At 37.4% G+C, this 26,310-nt stretch overlaps 1 protein-coding gene across 1 annotated transcript in view; it reads right to left on the minus strand.

The window, feature by feature from the left end:
* Positions 1–18,402, minus strand: part of LOC130086579 (bactericidal permeability-increasing protein-like) — a 28,162-nt gene extending 9,760 nt beyond the window's left edge. Inside the window, exons 1-5 of the mRNA XM_056252639.1 lie at positions 18,326–18,402; positions 16,908–17,025; positions 5,739–5,853; positions 860–991; positions 605–760 (exon numbers count right to left, since the gene is read on the minus strand). Coding sequence (XP_056108614.1) covers positions 605–760; positions 860–991; positions 5,739–5,853; positions 16,908–17,013 — 509 coding nt within the window. The 5' untranslated portion in view covers positions 17,014–17,025; positions 18,326–18,402. The remainder of the gene's footprint in view (positions 1–604; positions 761–859; positions 992–5,738; positions 5,854–16,907; positions 17,026–18,325) is intronic.
* Between the last annotated feature and the right edge of the window lie 7,908 nt (positions 18,403–26,310).

Raw genomic sequence — 26,310 nt, forward strand, 5'->3', positions numbered from 1 at the left:
TTAATATTCAACTATTACATAGTTAGTATTTAGATTGTTTAATCCAATTACTATAATTTATCAGTTTATCAAATGCCCACTTATAAGAAGTTAATATTGGCCTGTCCTGCCTCACTGAACCTTTCTAACTCTCTTGCATCAAACAGTTACAAATAACTGTTTCCTACATCATAACTGTTGCTGCATTACCCCCCCCCCCCCCCATTAAAAAATAAATGTTCCTTAAAATTGACCCAACTACAATCCTATGATGAAAGATACTGTAAGAAAAATTATATTTTTTTATTTCTTTACATAAAGGTTGTACAACTAAAAAATAACATGTCACCCAAAACCAAATCTAATCTTCCCCTTTTACTTAAATAATTTAGAAAACAGCCACAGATTGCACTTCCTCTAAAATATTCTTCTTTTTACATGTAAATGTAAATAATTAAATAATATAAAAAAGAACAGTTATTTTGTGGAATGGATCCTTCTTCATTAAACTTTTAATTAGTAAGAGCAACTGTAATGACATATTTTCCTTTCATCTGAATTTTGAAGCTGACATAATATGGTAATTTAATATTCATCTTTGACTTTGACTGCTGTGTTGTGTTACCTGGCCCCGCCATGAAATTTGACGTTGACACTTCCCACAGTTGCTGCACAGTTGGTCATGCTGACTGTTGGGCGGCCAGTGTCATCACTCATGACTGCAATAGTGGTGCTAATGGTCAGTTCACTCACAGCCAGATCAAATGATCCACTGTCTTTTCTTTGTGCGAAGAGATCAGATGTTTAGCATTTTACATTTTTTTCCCAGAATTTAATTAATTTAGCTTGTGAGAATAAGTAATGTGGACACTGTACTTACATGATCCTGAGGTATTTGACTCTCCAATTTCCATGCAGATTGATGTAGGCGTCGCCAATTGAAAGTATGACTCCAGTGTCAGGAACTAACCCCAATGTTGATTTGGGAAGTCCCAGGTTTAAAATCTGCATCCTATGATGTATACTTGTGCTATTACCAGCAATCTATCACCAGCAATCCATTAACTCCCCCAGCCCCATTTAATTTATAAAATGTATTTATAAATTAAATACATAAAAATGTATATACATTTATTGTGGGATCTCATTCAATGCTTTTCAGAATCTTTACTTTTTTAAATAATTTATTTTTAAAATGAAACGATTTTAATGCCATTTTAAATATTTTACATTTATAGAGAAAAATATATTAATCTATTTATCAAAATAAACAAAAAATAGTACAAACTTTGCTTAAGTGATTATTTTGAACAAGTATTAACTAATTTTTCAAAGCAAGGGCTAAAGGTACACCTTAAGAACAATGTGCTTTTCACTACTCCATAGTGTGTGATTACAGAAAAAATAAATATGTTTGTATTGAACATTAATGGAGCAAAAAAATTTGTGTGAAAATAAATCATAAGAGTTGTTTATTTTAAATCTTATAAATGTACGAGATGGCAAGGTGGGCCTTTTAGCCTGCCCACTGGTCCAACGACGGTTTCTAATAGAGTGGGTGAAAGTTTCCTGCGCATTCATCTTTTCAATGAGGCAAAGTAATTTAATTCCAATTAAACTTTTATCTGACTCCATTTTATCATGACCTCGAATTTAGGTTAAAATGCCAATTGATTTATCTAAACACTTGATTATTAATTAAACTTTTTTTAAATTGCACTCGTTCATTCGGATTCCTATAACACTTCGAGTCTCGCACCGGCTGGGTATACGAATCTCATAATAACAAACTTGTCAGTCTTGGCCATTAGACAGAGGCAATTGACTAATACCCTTAGTTGCCGCACCATGCTTGTTTATTTCTAAAAGTATGCTATTTAGTCTCCATAGATCTGTACACACTTAATAAAGGTAATTAAGTACACTACACTACATCTAATCAGAGATCCTGACCATTACCATAGAAATAAGCTGACCAACTTAACTTCCTCTAATGGTAACTTTATATAGAGTGGATCCAAGAGTGGATGTCTATTTATTGTAGCGGAAGCGCAACAAATTAATGCTTAACGAAAAACAAAGTGAAGATGATGAACTAACAAGGAAGCACAAAAAATGAACATACTTACACAAAAGTAAATACAAACAAGAGTTGGTTGTTAGCTCACGTGGAATCAAAGCAACCAAAGTCTGTTTTCAGGCCTTCCCGCGCTCAAAAGCGGAAAGTTTTTCTTATATTAACCCGGGTCCTAAAGCTCTTTCCTGATCATAACCCTTCATTTTCCAGTGATATTCTTATGAGCTTTTCTCTTTTGTAATGTCTCTCATCCATCTCTCTTTTTAAAGTCTTTCTTTAACCCTCTGGTTATCTTTGGGGTCTTTTTAACCCGCAAATGACTTTTGGTCAAATTAAAAAAAATGTTCTCTTTGTCCAAATGGTATGAAACTTTCTACAGCTCTTAACACTTCATAGATCTACAAAAGAAAAGAAAAATTGGAATGATATCTGTTATTATGTTGCCGTGAAAAAAATAGTCACACTTGTTGTCTTCGGGGTCCCTGGAGACCCCGCATAGTAAATATATAATATTCATCATCAAAATCAGAAACAACGCAGATCACATGGACAGAAATGAAATGGCACACTTCCAACAATGTAAAAAACATCCACAATGCAAAATTATCATGCTCGCCACACACACACACACACACAACCACACGTACACATACACACAGAAATACATTTGTAAGGCTATAAAAAAAGTCTTATAATTTGTCAAATAAAATGCAGAACCACCACAAATATAAATTGGTGACACTGACACAACGAAAATACACACACACACACACAGAATGTGTGTCTGCAGAAGTCATGCAACGTACTACGCATACTGCCTGCAGTGCACTGACTCGTGAACACCTCCAGTGCACCACCAATTGTTGTTCTTATTTGTTCAAAAAACAAAAATTTCCCAATCAGTTTTTTTAACAAAATAATTTTTATATTACAACCATTTTATTTTTTTACTGCTTTATTTGATCATTTGTTATTGCTGTTCAGTTCATTGCACTTTTGTTTTTTTTTCTTAATATGTAATATAACTGTTCATTTCTGTTATTTTTTGTTCTGTTACAGTTTGTAACTGAAACGTTGATTAAAAATGATAGAATTATATTAAAAACAGATAATTGAAATAAATGATAAAATCTAAAGACTCCAAGATTTTTTGTAACATCTTGTTCAGGTTTGATTCTAATCATAAAGTAACATTATTGAAGAACTTTTTTCAATACAAAATATGCTAAACTTAATACAAAATATGCTAAACTTTGACCAAAAGTATATAATTCTTTTTTATAATTTTGATTTTAAAATATTTATATATGAATCCAACTCAATCCAACTGAATCCAACTTGTGAAAAGATGTATTTTGGTTAATCAAACAGCAAATAGCATATAATGGAGCTCTATAGCAATATAGTGGTTAAAGTGAATTTTTTTATTTTAAAACTTCATTTTCCAAAAAAAGGGCAAAAATCTTACATTAAATCATGTACAATTATCCATGTTATCCCCATAAATGAAAGTTAGAAATCTGGGTCCTTTATAAAGTGAATTTTACATAAAATGCTGTTTTTTGTAAAAAAAACTATTTATTTAAATATTTATTTATTTATTTTTAGAAATTTAAAAAATATCAAAAATCCTCCAAAAACTGCACAAATGTTGAGTAAAAACATTAATAAACAGAGTAAAATTACATTTGTAAAAAAAATTTTATTATACTGTTACAAAATGCAATGTTATTGTCTGGGGTCCCTGGAGACCCCAAAGATAACAAGTGTAGACCCTAAATGAAGATAATCAGAGGGTTAAATCTCCCTCTTGCTGATAATGCTGATTGGCTACACGTTTGTTGTGCCTGGTTGTGTCGGTCCGACTAACTTTCAAACAGAGTTTTTTAAATATCGCTTACCCGCCCCTTTACTATGTGATATTTACCATCTGAATGTCATGTCAATAAATGGAAGAGTCAGCCAGTTGTTTTATTATTATGTTAATTATTGTGCCTTTAGCCACAACAGCAGGGGCGCCTTTTACCCCAAATATCATACTTTTACATATTCTTCTTTTATTGAAAAACTGTTACTTTACATTTGAACAAAATTAAATTAAAAAGACCTTTGTTTCAAAATATATTCAATAATTTTAGCTATTCTCATTTGCTAATTAAATCTACAACATTTTTAAAAAATATAAAATATTAGATCAAATTAGCACAGTATCAACTTTGCCCACGATCACGTCAAGGATCAGCCAAAATTCCATGTGCATCTTGAAAAGCGGATGTTTTGGAAGTGCTACAGCAAGTTTTTGTGCCATCTAGTGACTGAGAGGAAAATATACTCAAAGACGCCTTTTACCCTGGTGTGCCTTTTGCCCCGTTGTACCCCACTTGTATCAATACTTTTATAATGCCTTTTGCACCATGCTGATAAGCCTTTTACCCCTTATGTTGGGTAAATGGCCCACATTGCCACCTCATTTAATTCTAAGATTTATAAACAAAACAAACCACTTTTATGATTTATTTTCACACAACAGTTGTTGCTCCATCAATGTTCAATAACAACATATATATATATTTCAGTTTGTTGTTTAGATTCCCACCACTGTTTTCTATGGTTACTGTGATTAGTTAGTTTGATTCAGGTGTGTTCACCTCATTATATTTAGTATATAGGCTAAGTTCATGTGTGTTCCCTTTGAGTTTGTTCGGTCACGTTGACGGCTAATACTGTCTGTTGGGATCGCTACCCATTTGGATTATTATTAGTAAAGTTTGTGTTGGAATTTTATTAATCTGAGTCTCAATCTGTCTACCGTCACACGTTTGTTACACATACACTATGAGAGTAGTGAAAAGCACATTTTCTTAAAGGGATAGTTCACCCAAAAATGAAAATTCTGTCAGTAATTACCGTACAACGCAGCGCTTCTGTGTTGTATGTCACACGCATCACACACGACCAGCGTCGGCCAATAGTGAGCCTACGTGTGACGTACAACACAGAAATGCTGCGCAGTTACACTACGTGAACTAAGTCGAGGTCCACAGAGAAGGAAATTAATAGTTGAATAAAGTCGTTATTTTTGTTTGTTTTTTTGCGCACAAAAAGTATTCTCGTCGCTTGATAAACTTAAGATTGAGCCACTGTAGTCACTTGGACTATTTTAACGATGTCTTTAATAACTTTTCTGGACCGGCAAGTTTCAATCCCTTAGAACCCTATGGAGGAGTGAGACAGCTCTCAGATTTAATCAAAAATATCTTAATTTGTGTTCCGAACATGAACGACAGTCTTACGGGGTTGGAACAACATGAGGGTGAGTAATTACTGACAGAATTTTCATTTTTGGGTGAACTATCCCTTTAAGGTGTGCCTTTAGCTCTGTTGTCCCCTAATATTCAACAAATAATTCTGTGAAAACTGCATCATCTTTTCAGGAAGTTTGCCAGGCCAAGTAAATATATTTTATGACTATACCTTATTTAGGGGACAATTCTAAAAAAAATCATTTAAAATCATATGAAGTACAAATATAACCAAATGGGAGTGACATATTTCATAAAATTATTTTGATTTTGAAGTTGTCAACCAAGTATAACAAGTATAACTTTTACAACCACGTATAACTTTTACAATTACATAGTAGGAACTTATGACCATGAATTAGAAGGGACATTCATCTTACCCTGTAAAACTATATTGGACCTTGCCAATAGGATCCACCTTTTCTGTGCCACTTATATCTGGCACTTTAATACTTCTGAGCTTTTGCTGGATCGAGGCAATTCCAATCTGTCGACCTGTATTCAAAATAAAGATATTTAGAAACTTTACCTCAGAATTAGTGTCTTGAGATTTGGTTTAAATAGCTACCTTTAGCTCAAGCAAATTATTATTATCTCATGGGGATGGATTGTTATTCCTACATCCTTTACATCCTGTAAATTTCAGAGCTGAAAGCTTCCTTGTTAGTCCAAAAAATGCTTTTATTGAAAAACCAAGCTCCAAAATAGACTCTTTTTGGATTTTGTCACATTATGACATAATAGTGTGACGGGAAAACACCTCTGTAGAAGAAAATCAATGCCAACTTCTATATCATTGTACCACAAGACTGTAGGGTGTCCCATTTGTCATTTTAAATTTCAGAAGTGTGCTATGCGCCCTCAAGGCTAACTTTTGCTGAGCCCACACTGAAGCGAAGTTGGATAGAAGTCTGCTCCCGAAGGGAGTGCTCACGAGCAGTGTTGGGGAGTAACTAGTTACATGTAACAGCGTTACGTAATTTTATTACAATATAATTGTAACCCGTTACATTTACTGAGAAAAAATGTGTAATTAAATTACAGCTACTTGTGAAAATATTACCGATTACATTTGGGGTTACTTCTGAATATTTTATGTAAAAAGCTAGGATATGTTGAATAATATTAATTTGTTGCTTTGCCTGTTTTTGATGTGCACGATGCTTTCTGTCATCAGGCCGTTTAGTAAAGCGATGCTATTCTGATGCTCAGTACCGCCGCTCTCTAAACGCAGATTAGACAGTTTGCGTAGTGCACAAACTGTGTTGTGAACCATGGTAAAGATTGGCTGTCAATACCAGAAGTGGAGCATTCCACAGATGAGAATCCATCCAATTTTGACAGAATTGTTGGACAGCACTCAACAGCTAAAAAAGCAAGGCTGAGCAAGGGCTATAGAGCCCTATTTTAACAATCTAAGAGCATGGTCTAAAGAGCAAGGCGCAAGTGCACTTGGGGCGTGTCCGAATCCACTTTTGCTAGTTTAACGACGGGAAAAATGGGCGTCTAAAGTTTAGACCATGCGCTGGACTCGCCGCCCATTTTTCCCGTCGGGTTGTCCCTATTCTCTTTAGGTGTGTTTTGGCCACAACGTGCAATAAACCAATCAGAGTGTAATTTCCCATTCCCTTTAAAAGCCAGTTGCGCTTGTGCCATGGCAGGTTGCTACTGTATTTACATGGTGGAATTTGCAAGCGGAAAGACTAAACGCGTCTCCAGAGAGCAAACGGATCTGCTCATGCGCGAGGTTAAAGCATGCAAGCAGATCATCTACGGGACGAACCCAATATTCATCTTTTAAATTGTAATCCTTTTATTTTTAATATTTGGCTAGTTTGTGTGCTGCTGCGCGTCCCTGTGTGTGTAATAAGTGTACGCATGCTGTGGACCCGCCTATAGGCGCATATTACTAATGCACTTTTTTTAATAACAAAAAATATTGCGCCATTGACTTTAGACTTTAGGTTTCAGTTGGTCAATGGCGCAGTCTATTTCAGTTGCCTCAAAATAGCAACGCACCAGCAATGCGCCTGAACACACCTTGTTTTCAGACGAGCACCCATGGATGCACCCATGGGCGCAAATGCATTTGCTATTTAAACAACGTGGCGCAGGACGTGAAAATGATAACTGCGTCGGGCTGAAACTAGCAAAAAACACTTGTGTCAGGCGCCGCATTGCACCGAGTGTATGATAGGGTCTTATATGTGTGTGTGTACGTGTAATGTGGTCAAGACTAATAGTTTGTATTAATTTAGTTAGGTCCCCTTCCACACATACTAAAGGCATATCAAAAATAGAGCTGATCCCCTCACAGTTCAGTCCTGTACCTCGTGGCTGTCCACTTTCATACCAATGTCCCCCTTTAGCTACAGATGTTCCTGTTGTGCTTGGTTATCAGTTTGGCTGTATTTTCTTATTTGTGCTCACACACCATCAATCACTTCATCTGGAGTCTAAGGTTCATCTTTATAGTTCATCTTGTCAGATTGAAGAGGCCACAAGACAACAGTCAAAATGTACTGCTTGGGTTATGCTGTTATGGTGCTTTTCCACTACATGGTACCAGGGCTGGACTGGGACAAAAAATCGGCCCGGGCATTTTGGCCCAGACCGGCCCACTACAAAAGATCATAAACACAACCGAACTTTGCACGCCCTTGAATATGTATACCAACTCCTATTAAAACCAGTAATGCCATGTAATAACTGAATCAGGATTTAGTGAAATCTGTGGTGAGTGCACCTCTGTCCCTCTAGGGGGGTTCAGGGGCATGCTCCCCCGTAAGAAAATTTAGTGCTTTTTAATGTTAAATTCATCAATCTGGCACACTTTGAGAGTTCAAAATAAAGAGCTCCAACCCATATTCAGTGTGCAAATTGAACAAAGAAAAACTCAAAACTCTTTTAGTTGTGATATAGTGTCTGTATACATTACACTACTATATAGTTATAATATTAATCCTATGGCAGTAATAGCCATATGTTGTAAAACAAATGCACTGAAAAATAAAAGCAACTTTCATAATTAGTTTCGTACTAATTTCTATACTTGAAAGAGATAAACACATGATCTTTTATTTTGACGGAAACGGCATCAAGCTTTTATTTTGGTGAAAAACATGGTTTACAAACTCGTCTCATTACAATTCTAATAAAATGCGTAATCATCAAATATGCAGATGTGGAAATAATGCGTAACTGGGTAGTGGGTTCCAACATAGCCTAAGTGTTCTGAAAGTAGCCTAGTTCTGCTTACCACAGTTCTCTACACTCACTTATTTCTCTCCTTATCCTCCTTACTATCCTCATCAGCCACTTGAAGGGCCTTTGAAGTTTCTTTTTTTTTCACGCTATTTCACTGCACATTCCTTGCGTTTCTTCTCCATCGCTCTGACTATTTTGACAGATACACACTGACACTGCTCGCTCACTCACTCACTCGCTCACTCAAAGCTATTTAAAGATGTGAGTGGACCAGCCCAGTGTCAATCAAGAAAATAACCAATGGGCCGCTGATCTACGCGTTTCATCATGCGCCGGTCTGTGAGGGAAAAAAAAATACCTACGCTGACTTTACACCGGCACAAAGCCTCCCAGAGCCGCCAATTAAACAAAACTAAACGCAATGGGCCGCCGATGTACGAGTTTTATGGGCCGTTCAGACAAAAAAGAAATAATAATAATTAAAGTACGAGATGTATCGGCCCACAAAGCACGTCGGCCCACCGGGAAAATGCCCGGTATGCCCGATGGCCAGTCCAGCCCTGCATGGTACGGTTCAGTATGGCTCGGTAAGGCTCACTTCGGCTCGCTTTAAATGGTACCACCACTGTTGAGGTTCCAAGCGTGCCGTACCGATACTAAAATGTGACGTTAAAACACTACAGATCACCTATAGGTCAGAGAGAATCATCACTACCAGCGTCATTGGATTTGCAACACGAGACACCAAACCCGCTAGATTTAAATAGTCGGCAACAGCCACCGCAGTATTCACACAATCTTTTAAACAACTTGTTTGAAAAAAAAAAAAAACTTGAAAAAAGAAATGGCTGAATCGTGGTGACTGGTTGGTAGCCGAGGAGCGGATCCAGCGAGAGCTGGATGGGGTGACCAGGAATGAAAAAGTTTTTCAGCAACTATAACGATCAGTCTATAATCCCACCCAATTTGAAGTGCTACTAAACTGCAGTGGAAAAGCAAACCGAGCCAAAGCGAGCTGAGCCGAGTCGTACCACGCAGTGGAAAAGCAAAGTGTGCTGAGCCGAGCCGAGCCGCGCCGCCGAGCCGAGCCGCGCCGCCGAGCCGTACCATGCAGTGGAAAAGCGCCGTTAGTGTCCTACCATGTGGTTTTAATATCAACCCAGAAGCACCATGTAGCAAACTAGCTCTATGAAATATTAATAATCAATCATAACTTGTTATAATTGATTATGAATATTTGGATCAGTTAATCGGGTTAACTTGATGTAGCTACATTAACATTACAACCAATTACTCGGTTCATCCCGTGAACACTCAATATTGGTTATTAATTAATTAATAGAAATGTACATTTCCGGGGCATGGGAAATGTCTTTCTTACTAAGTACTACTAAGAGCAAGTAGTCAAGATCTATGATTAGTGACTCCAGACTCCAGAATATGAGCTTGAGACACAGACAAAGTTGTGATAAAGTCGTCATATCATGACGTGTGATATGAAAAAGACTTTATTAACTAGACTAAACATTTAAACTACTCTAAAATACACATACATACATGCATACAGTTTACCAAGGGAAAGAGAGCTGAAGCAGAATACAGGAAAGGAAGAAGTTATAGCATTGTTTGATGTTCAGCAGATCAACAGCCTGAGCAAACCATCAGTTTAGTTCTAACACGCCCTTCTTAAAAAGGGATAAGTATGGAATGATATTCCGGACATTATTCAAAAGGAATTGCAAATTGTATTTGCAATTGCGTTTTCAATTTGACTTCTAGTTCAGCATCATCTTCATGTTAGGACTTCTCAGGAAGGACCGAGAGAGTAAGAGAGCAAGAGGCCAAGAAGACCAGAGAGGACAAGCGAAGAGGACAAGAGAGAGCTGATCTTGATCAGTGATTTTTAAAGCGTGAAGACGTCACACCCTCTGGAGGTGCGTGAGCCAATGCGAAGCTGCCCCTTTGGAGGGAGTTTTTACAACCCTTTTACGACCCTTTGTTTTCTAGTAGGGTATTTGAATGTTTAATTTCATTGGGTGTTTACGAAAAGAATCTTCAAGATTCTTATAATACTAATGCGTCATAGAGAGTGTCACAATTCCCTGCCCATTCTTTTGGGTCGTAAAACTTCAGTCTTACTGAAACAGGTCCTTCAGTCTTGTCCTGTAACAGGACACCGAGTTCTGCCAGTGTGTTGGCTTGATTTGGGGGAAGTTTTACAGACCTTTGTTGGGATAGTGAGTTTGCTGGATTATTCATTAAATATAATGAATAATTTGTGTGTGTCTGATTGGTCCAGACGCTACAACCATATCTAGGAGCCAGTCCAGTTGGATGAGTGCCCAATCCATCTAAATCCTTCCAATTTGGACTAGTGGAGGTAAAAAATAGCCAAGAAATCTAGACTCCCCCTAGCAGCCAGTGTAGTCTAGCAACTCTCCGTTGACTTTCAAGCTGGAAAAACCAAACTCTAGTTAGGCAAATCACATTGTGTATAGAGTCGGCGGGTGGGCTTAACATAATGACGACAGAGATGCGACGGTTCACTGCTACTTGAAAACAAAGAATGGCTGCTGCTGCTGGTGAACAGCTGTCTTTGGATTCAGCTTTGGCCGCGACTCTGGATGATTTAAAGTTAAGCTTTTCTTTGAAACATGAACAAAGAACGGCACTTGAGTCATTTTAAAAAAAGGAAGATGTGTTCTGTGTGAAGATATGTGAGATCGCTCTGACTACGTCACCTTCTTCGTTGCTCTGGTTGGTTGTAGCACTATCCTATTGCGTGCAGAGGGAATTTGAAAGATAACCGTTTATCCCGCCCCTCGTATTGAGCCCTGTCAATGGTGAGTTCCCAGACCTAACATCCTGATGTAGGTCTGGCATGCCAGGCTAGGTAAAAAGCACATCTGCTGCCAATCCAAGTTAATAAACAATATAAGTTAAATATATTAAAAGCAGCGCTCTAGTACAGGATTTAAGTTTAATATAGCCAAACTATAAAGTTATGAAACTTAATTTTCCCCTTAACCCGATTGCCCGTTTGATATACCCCAAATTAATTATATCTCATGTTTCACGAGTTCACACTTACATCAATTAAACAGAGTAAAGATTATGCGTATTTGGCGTGCTGTCCGGGGGGAGGGCTCCGAGCTCGGAATTTTGCCCGAACCCAGAGTACTCCCCCCGTTGTTGTAAGAGTATTAGGACTATAAGTGAGGAGGAGATGGGGTGGTGGAGGGATGCTGTTAAACTGTCAATGAACGGAGGTAAGTTTGCTGTATATATACACAGCGCTTAACTCGTTGATTAAGCACCACTCGTGTCTAATTAGGTTTGATTATCTGAATGTGCTCCACGTGTGTTTAATTAGGTTTAATTATCTGAACGTGCTCCTGCCGAACTTTGTTAATAAAACATCATTTAACCATAATATCCAGTGGCAAATTCCCGCAGGACTGACCAAGATGAAGCTATTCTCTGCGGGTACATGAGTGCTGACCGGCTGCTGACAGCCTGGACCTCGCATCTGCGAAAGCGTCTAAACTAATTGTAAAATAGGCGCTATGTTGAATGAATGCGGCATTTATATAGCGCTTTCATATGTACAACTGTACACCCAAAGCGCTTTACAATCATATCAGGGAATCTCTCCTCCTCCACCACCAGTGTGCAGCATCCACTTGGATGATGCGACGGCAGCCACAGTACAACGGCGCCAGTGCGCTCACCACACACCAGCTATAGGTGGAGAGGAGAGAGAGTGATAGACCTCAAATATGTGAACATGAATTGAATGAATTTAACTGAATTGGCTCTAAGTAACTACATCCTTGCTTAAAAAACTCTTAAAACTACATTTCGTGACACGTATTATTTTTTAAAAATATGGCGGATTTGCTCGACCTCCATGTCGACCTCCGCAAGTAGAGTGATACAAACGATGAAACGGTTCGAGTGCTGATACTGTGGGAATATCACATGGCTGAAAAAGGCTCTCAGATCAGATTCGAGAACCAGAAAGAACTGTTGTATAATTGTTTATATTTAATTTTTAAAACAGCCCAAGCAGGCCTATAAAATGGTGCATAAAACAAATTCATAATGAAAAAACTGTAAATAATAAATCAGCTCCATAGCAGATTCCAAGTGAGCAAGGGCTTAGGGCGTTCCATTTAAACACATTTCAAGGGTTCTACCAGTAATGGGCACTCGTGCAATGTAAGCAACGACGTGCATACAAGTGAAATAGACAGAGAGGAAGGGCATAAAAAATTGGACTTAAACAGTGCTTTGCTCGAAATCACACCCTAAACCCTAATTTACTATTCCCTACATTACTCCACTAATATAGTCCACTTGAAGGAGTGAATGAAAGCAAGTGAGTGAATTCGGACACTGAGTGCGTTGGAAGGGCTGCCGCTTTAGCATATTTTGTGCTTGCTGTTTAATAATCATTTAAAACTTAGCAAACTGGCAGCTCCAGTAGTAAGATGAAAATATTTATCATGAACTCTGCCATGGAAACTAGCATGTATAACCCTTAATTAAACAATTTAATAATCAATCTAAAAATAATTTATACCTGCATGACTACGCTGTAGCCACATTGGACCAGCGTTTTGAAAAATGAATGGATGATTTAGCTGCGTGCGCCATCTTCTGGTCAGTCGTGGAAATTCATTCGACTCGCGACTGCTTGCTGCATTTTTTTTTTTTTTTTTTTTTTGAGAGAGAGACATCTTTATTCACATACATACTAATGCCAAGAACAAAGAAGATGATCAAGTATGTGAACTGGTCCCCAAAGAAGCTCTAAAGCTTATACTCGGGGGCCATAACAATCAAAGTAAAAAAAGTAAAAAACAAACAAGAACAAACAAAAAAAAAAAACGATCGCAGATGTGTGACCATACATAGAAAATATTTCATACAACATTCGTACAACAAATAATAGGGGATCCCATTTCACAAGTACAGTTTTTCTTCACAGTGTACCATGAGATTATAAAATTAATACTGACATACATACAAAGTAAGAGATAATACATACTTCAAGAAAATGAATACAGACTCAATAATTGTTTCTTGAGCTTTTGTTTAAAATAAAGAAAAGAACTTGAATTTTTTAAGTTTTCATCCAGGTCGTTCCAAATCCGCGGTCCCCGGCACACCACACTCATACCAGTGCTTTTTAATCTCCGTTTTTTTCCAGTAATAATGTGCTTATTTCTAGTGCATCCCAATTCAGAGAATGCATTCTTCGAAGGGCACATTCGAAGGCCGATTGGCGCGACAAAGGCTGTCCCAATTCAAAGGCTCCTTCAAATGCGGCCTCCAAATGCATCGTTTGTTTTCCGTGAAATGAAGGATAGAACAGATGGATCCTTTGCGTCCTTGCGACCCCAGAATTCATTGGATGTCAGTGACGAAAGGATTTTTTTTTTTAGATAAATTGCTGAATTGTACTTTTAAACGTATTGGGTTTCAACTTACTCAAATATCTAATTATGCAAATGTAAAAAATTAAGAAAAAAACCTTGTTAAAATGTTGACATATCTTACTATATTACTATTATATATAGTTTATACTCTTTATTAGGCTATATACAGAAATTGACCATGGTAACATATTTAGACAGTTTGTGAACCCTGTTTTATTTAATATAACTTTAGTACAAACATTACTGTCACTCATCAACCCAGCTGTCACAGTTGCTAGGCGACAAGAAGCCTTTGAGTTGGGACACAGCCGATTACGAGACAACACCAACATCATTAAACGATAACTGTGACTATATCAACATGGGATCACTGACGAAAAAGACGAGACTAAAATGTAGTAAAATTATTTTTAAATTTGACCAAAACCTCTCTTTGTTTTTGTCGAATAAAAAGATAAGACAAAACGTTACATTCTGTTTTTAAAAAGCTTCTATGAGCTTTCATGCTTGCAGTTGCCAGGTGTCAAGATTGTAAACCCCCCAATCAGAGCTTTTCTGTTACATACATCAGGATACATTTTCTGTCCGGTGCTTTACTTAAACGTACAGTATGTAATTTTCCATTTAATTTTTGGCCACCAGGGGTCGCTACTCTCTTACAATAACAAAGGCGTATATCGATGATGCAAAGCATAAAGCGGAATTATGGATCTTGTCGTCAAGCTGATGGATCTTTTATGGATGAGTGAATACAGTGATGTTTTTAACATGACTGTGGTATGAAGCAGGGCGCGATTGCTAATGAGAGACGTATACTAGCGCCACATGCAACGCGAGTACCGCGGATATAAAGGAATAAGGACATTTCATTCTACCGAACTACACGCAAGTGCTGAATTAATAAGTTACTCACAGGTCAGTTTATTAGACGAATTAAACTTGAGGTAACGCAGCGCTGTTTCACTTGCTCTAACAGTTACACTATCACACTAAACGGCATTTGAATGTGTTGAATGTTATTAGTTAGGTTGTTTGTTGGCTGTATGAGACTAGCAGTAAGCTAGATCAACATTAGAATAACATACAGATCATATTCTAAAATTTCATCATATTGAACTAAATAACATTGATTAGTTGTATGTACATTTGCTCACGTGTCTAATAAAGTACATGGAACACTCACGTCTCTGTCAAGTCGAAGTTAGTCGCGGACGTGGAGCTCTCGGCATCTCGAAAGATTTTGATCTTCGTTCTAGTCCTCTTTTTGTCTCAAAGTCTGCTTGCCATGGTCTAAAATGTTTGAACAAAACAACAACAGCGTGAGCATCCTGGTGAGCATAACCCAGTTGTCCACGTCTGTCGCCATGGTTACTATAGCAGTATGAGTGGAAACCGAGGATAACGCGGATATGACGCCATTGACTGGCGACTCCTCACCCCTGCTGACACGTCCTGTTTCCTTGGTTAAAATTGCAATTTTCTCACGATTTACAAATAGTTGGAAAAATTGGGGATATTGTAAGTAATCAACTAAACAAAATATATAACATTGGCCTAGTGGTGTTTGGATATTTCAAAAATCCTACATATTGCACCTTTAATATACTCACACGCTCCCTCTACACTACAGAAATGATGATCTGAAAACACAGACAAGTAAGCTGGAGTTTAGCGATCTCCATTTGAGATATCTGCTTTAATGAAAGTGTCATTTAGTCAGTCTGTGTTCTGTTACTATCAGCTTTTTTCTGCTTGCTGCGACTAAATCCTAAATCCTTCTCAGTGATGAAGTGTAATAAATCCAAACATGGATCTTGGCTATATTTGCGATTGTGGTTGCTGAATAAATGTACTTTATTTTTGTTTTTGCTGGGGGGGTTTTATTAGAAAAACAATGTAATTTGAAATGATTAGGAATTTACTATTAGGAATTTCACCATTTTAATTTTTGAGAGAAGTTTCTTGTTTTACTAGTTTTCTTAATGTGGAGAGTTGTTAATATATTTGATTAATAGTCCTATAAATCAGGAAACTGGATTAGGTAAAATATACCTTGTGTATGAGTTGTCATTCTCTTGATTTGTGCTTGGGTGAAAGTGCAATTCTGATTAAATGTAAAAAAAAAAAAAAATTCTCAAATGACAACAATCGTTGATTGCAATTTTGAGTAAAATCATTTTGATTATCATTTTATGCAGCATAACAAAAATATGCTGCATAAAGTTTTCATTGACTAAAACTAGACTAAAATTCCCACACATTTACCCACGGTTTTACAGACAAGGCTAAGTCTAGTCCTAGACCAAAATGCATATTTGACCTGTTTTAACTGTGTGGCGAGGGCAGCGAGTCTGTGATGGGAGATGAGCGGTGAGTAAGTGGATCAAGTGCAAAATGACTAACACCTATTTGAATGAAAAACAGCCTTCACTACGTCGTTTGGATTACACTAATTTGTTATGCTTCCTTTTGGGCCTCCACAAAATTTTACCTGCACAATGCAGTCAGGCAGGTTCTCCTGGTATCCATCAGATAGATACCCATCAGACTGCCAAACAGAGGAGCATGATTCATCACACCATAACATGTTTCCACTGTTCCAGAGTCCATTGTACTTGAAGTTGTTTGATGAACAAAAATGTAAATTTTTATTCACGCTTATTATATTTTAATCCGTGATTTGTTTGCTATTCTGATCATTTTGCATTCTTTTTTTTTCAGTTTGTGCAATATATCTTTACCTGTATTTTTACATTTTTGATTCAAGCTTTTTATTTTGTGATCCATGGCCACAATACATGTGGTGGCATATTGATCCCATACATCATACCTATATGCTTTTTTTCTTTTTCTTTTTTTTTTCAAAGAGTTACAAGCAGTCTTGTTTTGATCACTTACCATACTCAAGCATCTTCTGAGTTAGTCTGACTTTAACTCCTGCATTGTTGCTTGTAGACACTGAGACCAGGTTCACAAGAACCAAAACACCCCAAAGGAACATCATTTTCAATCTAGCCTATGAGAGACACACATCATGGGCATAAGATTAGTTGTTTTTAACTGTCAGGTGACCGATTTAATCAGCTCCTGGCTAATCCAATTGTTTCTATTTTAAACACAGTGACATTTAGTACTAATTACATCAGCTCCTGTCCTGTGTAGCCAATCCAGCACTTCAAAAAGCAACAATCAGCTTTTGGTTTTGTGCCTACATTTTTTTATTGTGACATCTCCTTAATAAATAAACTTAACATTATAAAATATATAGAAAATTTTATTTTTAAAATAATTTACTACACAATGTGATCTGTCTTTATCAATGTCTTTATATACAGTTTTTTTAAGAACTAATCTACATTATGGCATGCTTGTTGGTCTGACCAGTTTAACTGACTTTTCCCAAGTGAAAATAAACATCCTCTATCTTTTTAACACAGCTTCCCAAAACTCGCTTTAATCAGTTCTCTAATCTCACTTAGTTCTCAAATGCACAATGTTCTGCATGACGAATGACACTCAAAGTAAACATTTAGCACACGCTTGACTGAAATGTTTCTCTTAAGCCTTATGCGTAAAATAACTAGTTGTGTCCAAACTGTTTCACTGGTAGTGTACATGCATACACATAATTAACCTTTAAGTATTTACAATGTACAAAAAAAACAAAAACAAAACAAAAAAGGCACTCTGCTTTTGCTGGAGAATGAGGAAATGGTTGAGACAAGCAAGGTTTTGATTTGATATGTTGCCCTAAAAGAGACCTTTGTCTTGCAGTCAGATGAATTAAGCCACATGACTGTGAACAAGTTGATGTTATGCTTATATTGAATTAAGGCGAGCTATAATTAAATGCAGATAAGAGGAGTCACTTTGCTGGAATGTGCCATGTGGTTTATTTACTGCTGTAGAATTTTTTTTTACTGATCTTTTACTAAATTTAAAATTTTACAACTTTATTTTTATATCCAACTGTACAATATGAGAAAAACAATATACAATATATTCACTAAATGAATATTTCTAACATAGTTACAAACTCTGTAACTATGTTACAAATCATGGACTGTTGATATCAACAAATATCTACGCATGAACTGCGTAGATATCACAACCATCTCTTGTGTAGAACCATAAACACAAGCAAATTAATTTTAAATATAAATAACAATCCGTAGAATACACTTAGCATTATCATTAAATGTATACATATAGTACAGATTAGATCTGAACAGATCAGGGAAAAAACACATTTCACACATAAATTGAAAATATGTTGGCTGGTGTTGTTCAGATATTGATATGTATGTGCACTATACCTTGAACTGTTGTGATGTGCTAAATGGCTGGTCTCTTCCTGTCCGGATGCATGAACTGTCTGCTCCCTGGCTAGCAGCAGCACTGAGTGGAACTGAAAGAGAAACATTACACCACTAATTCAAAGCAACAGGAAGACTGTCAAGTTCACTTAAACAGCAGCATGCTGTAGCATCCATATCTGAGCAGACAAACTATTCAACCATGAGAGGTTTTATTTAGAGATTGAGGGTTGTGAACTTTGGATTCTCTTATTTTCCCCAATGAATATTCATTTTCCCAATGAGTAAAAATGATAACGGTATCATTAAAGAAGGGTAATTCTAAGTAAAAGGCTTTACTTTAGAATGTTGATGCCCATATTGTACAGAGCAAGATACTGCACTGGATGGTGTTTTGTTGTTGATGTCAAAAGCTGTGTGTCCAACCAAATTATTATATTTTGACCAAAAAATAAAATAAATCTGTGACTAATATTTCTAATACACGTGACACACACACACACACTTTACCAAATAATTGTTACATTGACACTTTTTTCATTTTATTTACTCATGTATGGAAAATTCTTAAATGGGTAGTGTTTCAGAGCTCCGTACGTTAATGGAGCGTTTCATAGTGTTTTAACTTGGACTCAAATATAAAGAAATGCGGTCAGTGCTTAACTCAAGCAGTTAAGTGAAGTTGGCAATACACATAGGCTATTCGAACTTCCCGGATCAATATTCTTGAGCTAAACGTTGTTAAAACACAAACGACACCTATTTACAATCACAGTAACCTAGACAACGAGCTACAACCCAATTCTCCTCAAAACAATGGTGATTGATGAACTTTTTAGTTAATCATCACTGTGTATTTAAGTTCCGCCCTTTGTGCTGTTCATTCCTAATAAATCTTATGTTATTTCATTTTCATCTTTGTCTTCATTGGATCCAGCGTTACAATATGTTAAAAACGAGAAATAACAAAGCGAAAAAACTGTAAATTATTGTAAAGCTTTAAATCTATCATTTGAATGATTTATGATGCATACAATTTATATTGCTTGATTATAGACATGCATTTTTTTCTTTTTATTATTATTTATTATATTATATTATTATATTATATTTACTAATATTTTATTATTGCCTATGTACTGCGGTATGTTCAAGAGAGGCCTAGGATAACTCTCTGGGTGCTTCTCAATACTTGATGCTTCCTCGTTTCTTCACTCCTCTGTCCTCCAGCCCGTGACCCGGAAACCGATCGAATTCAGTCATATTGAAGGACATCTCAATTCTCTAAATGCACCACGAGGAGGCGAGGAACGAGGAGCGAGGACGCTTCCAGAGGAGCTATGAGCGAGGATGCACAGGTGTATATGCAAAAGTCTTTCTTGTCGAGAAACCTGACGCACGTATAAATTATTCTCCCCCTTCACATCTGTCACAATCATTTTAATTTACGCTTTACCTTTGCAGTTTAAATAAATCACATATCACACATATATTAACAGGGAATCTTGCTTCATCTTTATTATTTATTTATTTCTTAGATAACCCAACTTTAACTACATAAGGGCAGATCATTTGAGCGCAGCTGATGACGCTTTGAAGTGATACTCGAGTGATCAAGAATATTCCAATATACAAATGATTTCCTTCGATTCCTCCGTCCTCATTTTCTTTCCTAGCAGCCTTCCCTCGCATCCTACAGGGGGTGGAGCTGAGACGTGAGGAAAGGAAATGAGTATGCACAAATAAGAAATGAGAAGCACCCTCTGTGTCTTTTTTTGTGTTCTTACACTCCTATTGTGGATGACATTAAGGGTGCTTCTCATTTCTTATTTGTGCATCCTCGTTTCCTTTCCTCGCTTCCTTTCCTCGCGTCTCAGCTCCACCCCCTGTAGGACGCGAGGAAGGCTGCAAGGAAAAAAAATGAGGACGGAGGAATTGAATGAAAGCTTTTTTATACATTGGAATACTTGATCACTCGAACGTCACTTCACTGCGTCATCAGCAGCGCTCAAAGGATCTGCCCTTATGTTGTTAAAGTTTGTTTATTTAAGAAATTAATAATAAATAATAATAAAGCAAGATACCTTGTTGAAATATGTGAGTTGTGTGGTTTATGTAAACTACAAAAGTAAAGTATAAATTCAAATGATTGTGACAGATGTGATGGGGGAGGAGAATTGATACGTGCGTCATGTTTAGTCGATAAAACTCTTCCGCAAAGGGTACACCTGTGTATCCTCGCTCATGACTCCTCTGGAAGCCTCCTCACTCCTCGATCCTCGCCTCCTCGCGGTGCAATTAGAGAATTGAGATGTCCTTCAAGATGGCTGAGCTCGATCGGTTTCCGGGTCATAGGATGGAGGACGGAGGAGCTAGGAGACGAGGAGGGATATTGAGAAGCACCCTAAGAAAACAAGAGAAGGTGTTTTCTGAGGTCTACAGGGTAACTCTCTGTCTTGGATTTGTGTTCTTTCTGTTTCCGGTGAGACTGTGGATGTATATATGAGCCCGTTCTCATCCCAAGGCGTAATATACTGACTCTTTTGCCAAAGCGTCTAAATCCAACGCACATGGCTAGCCTGGCTAACGCCAGACCCAATCTCGTTGAGACTTGGGTCTGGGAACCACATGTTCATTTTCTCGTATTTGAGGCGTGGTTTACGAATGCCCAGAGCCGTTTATTGGGTGCTAAGAATGTCTATCAAATGCGCCTGTACTACAACAGTATTACATTTAACTTATATGCGAATGTTGTACACCTCCCCATTACAAACTTTCAAGACTATCAATGTTATAAAATGACCAACTTCTAAAAACAAATGTATAGTTGTTTTTGTAAAGAATTGCTCGCTTATATATAATGCCGAAGTCATTTTTCAATGTCTTTGGAAAACAAGAAAAAACACAAAATGACTTAAGCAATTATGCTATGAGGCTAACGATATGTAGCTTTGGAGCCGCTGCTGTGACACTGTCTACAAACGCTTCCAGTGTGAATACTCTCGCGCGTCTGCAGCTGCAGTGACGATGTTACGCTGACGCGCTGCTCAAATGCCGCTCACGCTTGCGGTGTGAAACCTATGTGTGAAACGGCCGTAATGGTGTGTTCACACCGAACGCGAATTTAATTATTTGGGCGAGTAGATTACATACAAAGTCAGTGCAAAGACGCGAATAGACGCATCATTCGCGCCGGGCGTTGCGAATGACGCGAATTGGGCGACGCGTTTGCCGCGAATGTCTTCCGCGCAAGTTGAAAAATTTGAACTCGAGCGAATGTTCAAGCGTCTAACTAAACGCGATAGACGCGTATTTGACGCTCTATTCGCGTTCGGTGTGAACACACCATAAGGCTGCATCGAAAGGTAACTTCGCGTCTACTGCCATGTTTGATCCATAGGTATAAACAAACTGCTTCGGTGTGTCGCATAGACGCGTCATCGTCTTGCTGCTCCCTCCCCGTTCTGTGATTGGTTCCCTAAATGAGGCGAAAAATCTGGCCATGGTATCCAGACTGCCTTTCAGCGTGAATTGAATCGCGCTGCGGTAAGGCAGTATGGGGAAACCCAGGCTAGCGCATGGCACCCTTTAGCGTCATATGAGACGCAGATATATGGCGCCTCCTAGTGGTCTAACCCTAACACTACCCCAGACCTAAACCTACCCAAAACCGAAGCGTGTTATATTGACGCTAAAGGGTGCCATATGCGTTGGATATAGACGCTTTGGCAAAAGAGTCAAAATATTACGCTTTGGGATGAGAATACGTTGTATATATATATATATATATATATATATATATATATATACACATCCACATGTATATATACTGTATATATATATATATATTGCATCCACAGTCTCTATTTACAGTCTCTAAATATACTATTTATGACTTTGATTTGATTGTTTTTTGTTCCTTGCAATTGAATTTCTTATTTTCTTTCCCTTTAAAAAAATAAAATGAAATTCGACCAACATTGCACCTTATCAGATATATAATATATTTATGTATGATAGCATAAACATTAAAACAAACTTTAACATTAGACATTAAGTTTATGTAATAATACCTTTGTTTTTACTTTTTGTCAGCTGTTTTCAAAACAATTTTATGTTGTTTTTATTCTGTTTTTTGCCATAATTGACACAAAACACGATATGCTCTCGTTGTGTCGTGGCGACATCATGTGGTCAACATGTGAACGTGAACTCTGATTGTCTGGAACTTACTGAAGTCTGAAGTGGGACATTTTAGCTCGGCCTCATTTCGAAGGCTGAGACCTCCGGAGGTCGCATTTGTCGGCCGCATACCCCTTATGAAAAAAAATCACTTCAGTATACTTTTATAAACTGTACTTATTACACAAATAATATACTTTAAAGCAACACACTTAAGTGTGAATTAAATTTAATTTATAAGTTTTCGACAAACTTAATACATATTATATGTAATTGATTTCAAATGTATCACAGATTAAGTTGATATTAAATACAATTAGTTGAACTTAAGAGTGATTTTTTTAAACCACTTAAATGGGACTTTAAAACAACTTTATATGTACTTTCATAATTGCTTCTAGTATCTTTAAAATATAGTTAAAGTGCACTGCTCAATTTACTGACAAGCAATTCATGTGAACTAAAATAACTTTATATAATATAAAATAATATATCTAAAATAATATTATATAATTAAATACATTTGTAATTTGTAATTATTTGTAATGAAGGCGCAATTTAGTATATTTCAAATTTTATTTTAAATATCTCTTAATTACCTAGTTACAATCAACACAAATGCAATTGAAACCTCAACATTTTTTGACAAAATCATTCAAACAAATACACAAAAACCTTTTTGTTGATGCACAAGAAAACCCCAAGAAACACTATACACAAGCACAAACAGTTACAACACTTTAACTCTCATTTAGAAAGAGTCTGGAGGACAATGAGGCTTATAAGCATCATTCACACACAATTCATACACAAACCCTCACATAAAGAGATATCTGAACCTAAACCTACCCATCACAAAAAACATTCTGCATTTTTACATTTTCAAAAAACATCATTTGAATGATTGTTTCTCTCATGGGGACCTAAAAAAAAGTTCCCATGCACACGCTCAAAATTTACTGGTATTACTATACTTGTGGGGTCACTTAAGTACCTTACACACAAACACGCACGCGCACGGGCACACAGACACACACACACATCCCATGAATTAATACAAACAAAATGTAAAGAAAAGTATCATTCCATGTCACCTTTATTTATATAGCGCTTTTTACAATACAGATTGTATCAAAGCAGCTTCACAGTGATAACATGAAAATAATACAACAAAGTTTGTTTCTAGAAGAAAATGTACAACACTAAGGTTCAAAACTTTGGATAACGCTTTACAATAAGGTTTTATCAGTTAACTACTTCAGTTAATATGAACTAAGAATCAATAATACTTTAAGCATTTATTAAATCTTAGTTGATGTTAATTTCAACATTTACTAATGCCTTATTAAAATCATTAGAAGACGGATAATATCCAACACGAAGGTTTATTCATAAGAAATCCAACAACAAGGCAAACAGAGAGCAACACACACTTAACATTGACGACACCAGACACTGAACTCAAACAGTTCCCTTTCAAAAGCTACAATCGATGCTGCACTGCTTAGCGCATTGGGAACGTCTTTAATCGTGACCCGCTGTGAATAGTGTGTAAACACGTCGATGGAATCGTCCGGAAGTAATATAGCCTCGGTCGGTGACGTCATCGGCGCGCACCCGCGATAATTAGATGAGCCGCAGGTGCATCGTCAGGTCTTTTGTCTTCAGAGACCTCTCTGTCATACCTGTCAACACTCCCGTTTTTCCCGGGTTTCTCCCGTTTTTTAGCCCTATCTCCCGGACCCCTCCCGGTTTGTTATTTCTCCCGGGAAACTCCCGTAATTTGCATGGCCCAAACTCCTTTATGATTAATCGGACCAATATGTTTGTCTAATGTTGACCAGTTGCCAGATTGTATTAAATGCATTATATTCACACAATCCACAGACCATTTACAATTTCAACCCGTTTGTCACCTCATCCTGGGAACCTATAACCCAGTTGCGCAGTCGCGGAAAGTTTAACCCGAAAGCGAGCCGATAGACATGATGGCAGTTGAAGGTGGTGTCCCCGCAATGAAACTGAAGTAGCACAGTTTGTAACGCGTTGCTTCAGGAAGATTAGGGATAGCTCACAACTGAAGTTATTGCATGCAGAGGCCAGACAGACACACGGAGGCGATTGGCATCTCACACTCGCACTTTATTCCCAAATCGAACTCGTGTAGCCTAACTGTCTGTCACACGTTCTACCGTCCACATCGTTACTTAATAAACAAAATAAGATCAAAATTAGCATAAAACAAAAATTACCCGCATACATGGGGTGTTCGCATAGACAATAAAAGGGGTGTTCGAGGCCCAGGCACATACAATACAATACAACAATACAATACTGCCGACAGTTCAACAGGGAGCGCACAGCTCTTAAAGGGGCCACACCTTATTTCCAGTCGTTACCAACCCCCCCCCCCCCCCCCACCCCCACCCCCCCCCCCCACCGCGGAGAAATCTCCCGGATTTTGAAAACCAAATGTTGACAGGTATGCTCTCTGTGTTTGGTGTGCAAGCATTTATCTCCTCTCTATCTACTACAGATCTTTGTTAGGAGTAGTGATGGGCAGATCGAGGCTTCGTGAAGCAATGAAACAGTCGAAGCAAATGTGCCATTTTGTTTCGAGGCTTCGAATCAATCCGAAACCCGTCTCCACGGTGACACCTAGTGGTCACTTGCAGGTGTTGATCTGAAACAACCTTTACAAAGAGCTAATAAAAAAATGTGTTGGTTTTTTTTTTTTTATTATTGTATTTTTGTAATATATGAAGCTTGTAACCTGTAGTCTCTTCACATTGCATAATGTGATTTTGGTCATGAAAAATGAATATTAATAAAAATAAATCAAGCCACAATGTCTCCCTTTCTTATAGATTTTTATTCAAAAATATTAATTTCTCTGCTGTTGAAGGACTCAGCCTACTTCTTTTTTTACAGATAATTTCTCCAGCCTTTGAAAAAATTCTCTCACAAGGGACACTTGTTGCTGGCATACAAAGATATTTTTTAGCTAGGACATACAAATGAGGAAAGATTACTGCTCTCTCTTTCCAGTAAGTTAGAGGATCATGAGTTCTGGGCAAAAACGCATCGCTGAGGTATTTTTTCACTTCCACTGTGGCATCAGCTGTAGGATTGTGTATCATCTGGGTCTCACGGATACGATTGTCAAAATGTTCCCATAAACTGACTTGTGTTTCAACTGGTGTTGATGATGATGGGCCTGATGTTGACATTTGTGGTTCTGAATTAAAAGAAAACGGCAATTAGTAACAAATCATAAACTGACAACACATATGAAGTATAAATTTCATGAATTACATTACATAAGATAACATAGACTGAAACTCACCAGGAGTTGTGTTTGAACGCATCAGTGAAGCACACTCCAGTGTGATGTGCTTTTCAGCATCCAGGGCTTTGGCAGGATGTCAGTAGCAGGCCTTGGTACAGGGGGAACACTACCATCCTCTGCACCCTGCAGAATGGCAGGATGAATGCTCCTCAAATGGCGCATCATGGATGATGTATTGTTGCAGTAGGCTAGCTGCCGATCACAATACACACATCTCACTTTATTTGGGGTTTCCAAATGGAAATGCTCCCACACCACAGATGTACGGCATCTCTTCTGTGGAGCCTCCATTTCTATCTATCTATCTATCTATCTATCTATCTATCTATCTATCTATCTATCTATCTATCTATCTATCTATCTATCTATCTATCTATCTATCTATCTATTTTATATGTAGCCTATCTATCTAATAATCTATATGTATCTGTAATATATGTATCTATCTATTAAT

Source organism: Rhinichthys klamathensis, unplaced genomic scaffold, assembly GCF_029890125.1.
Source record: "Rhinichthys klamathensis goyatoka isolate OS25496 unplaced genomic scaffold, OSU_Roscu_1.1 h1tg000098l_1, whole genome shotgun sequence".
Taxonomy (NCBI): Eukaryota; Metazoa; Chordata; class Actinopteri; order Cypriniformes; family Leuciscidae; genus Rhinichthys; species Rhinichthys klamathensis.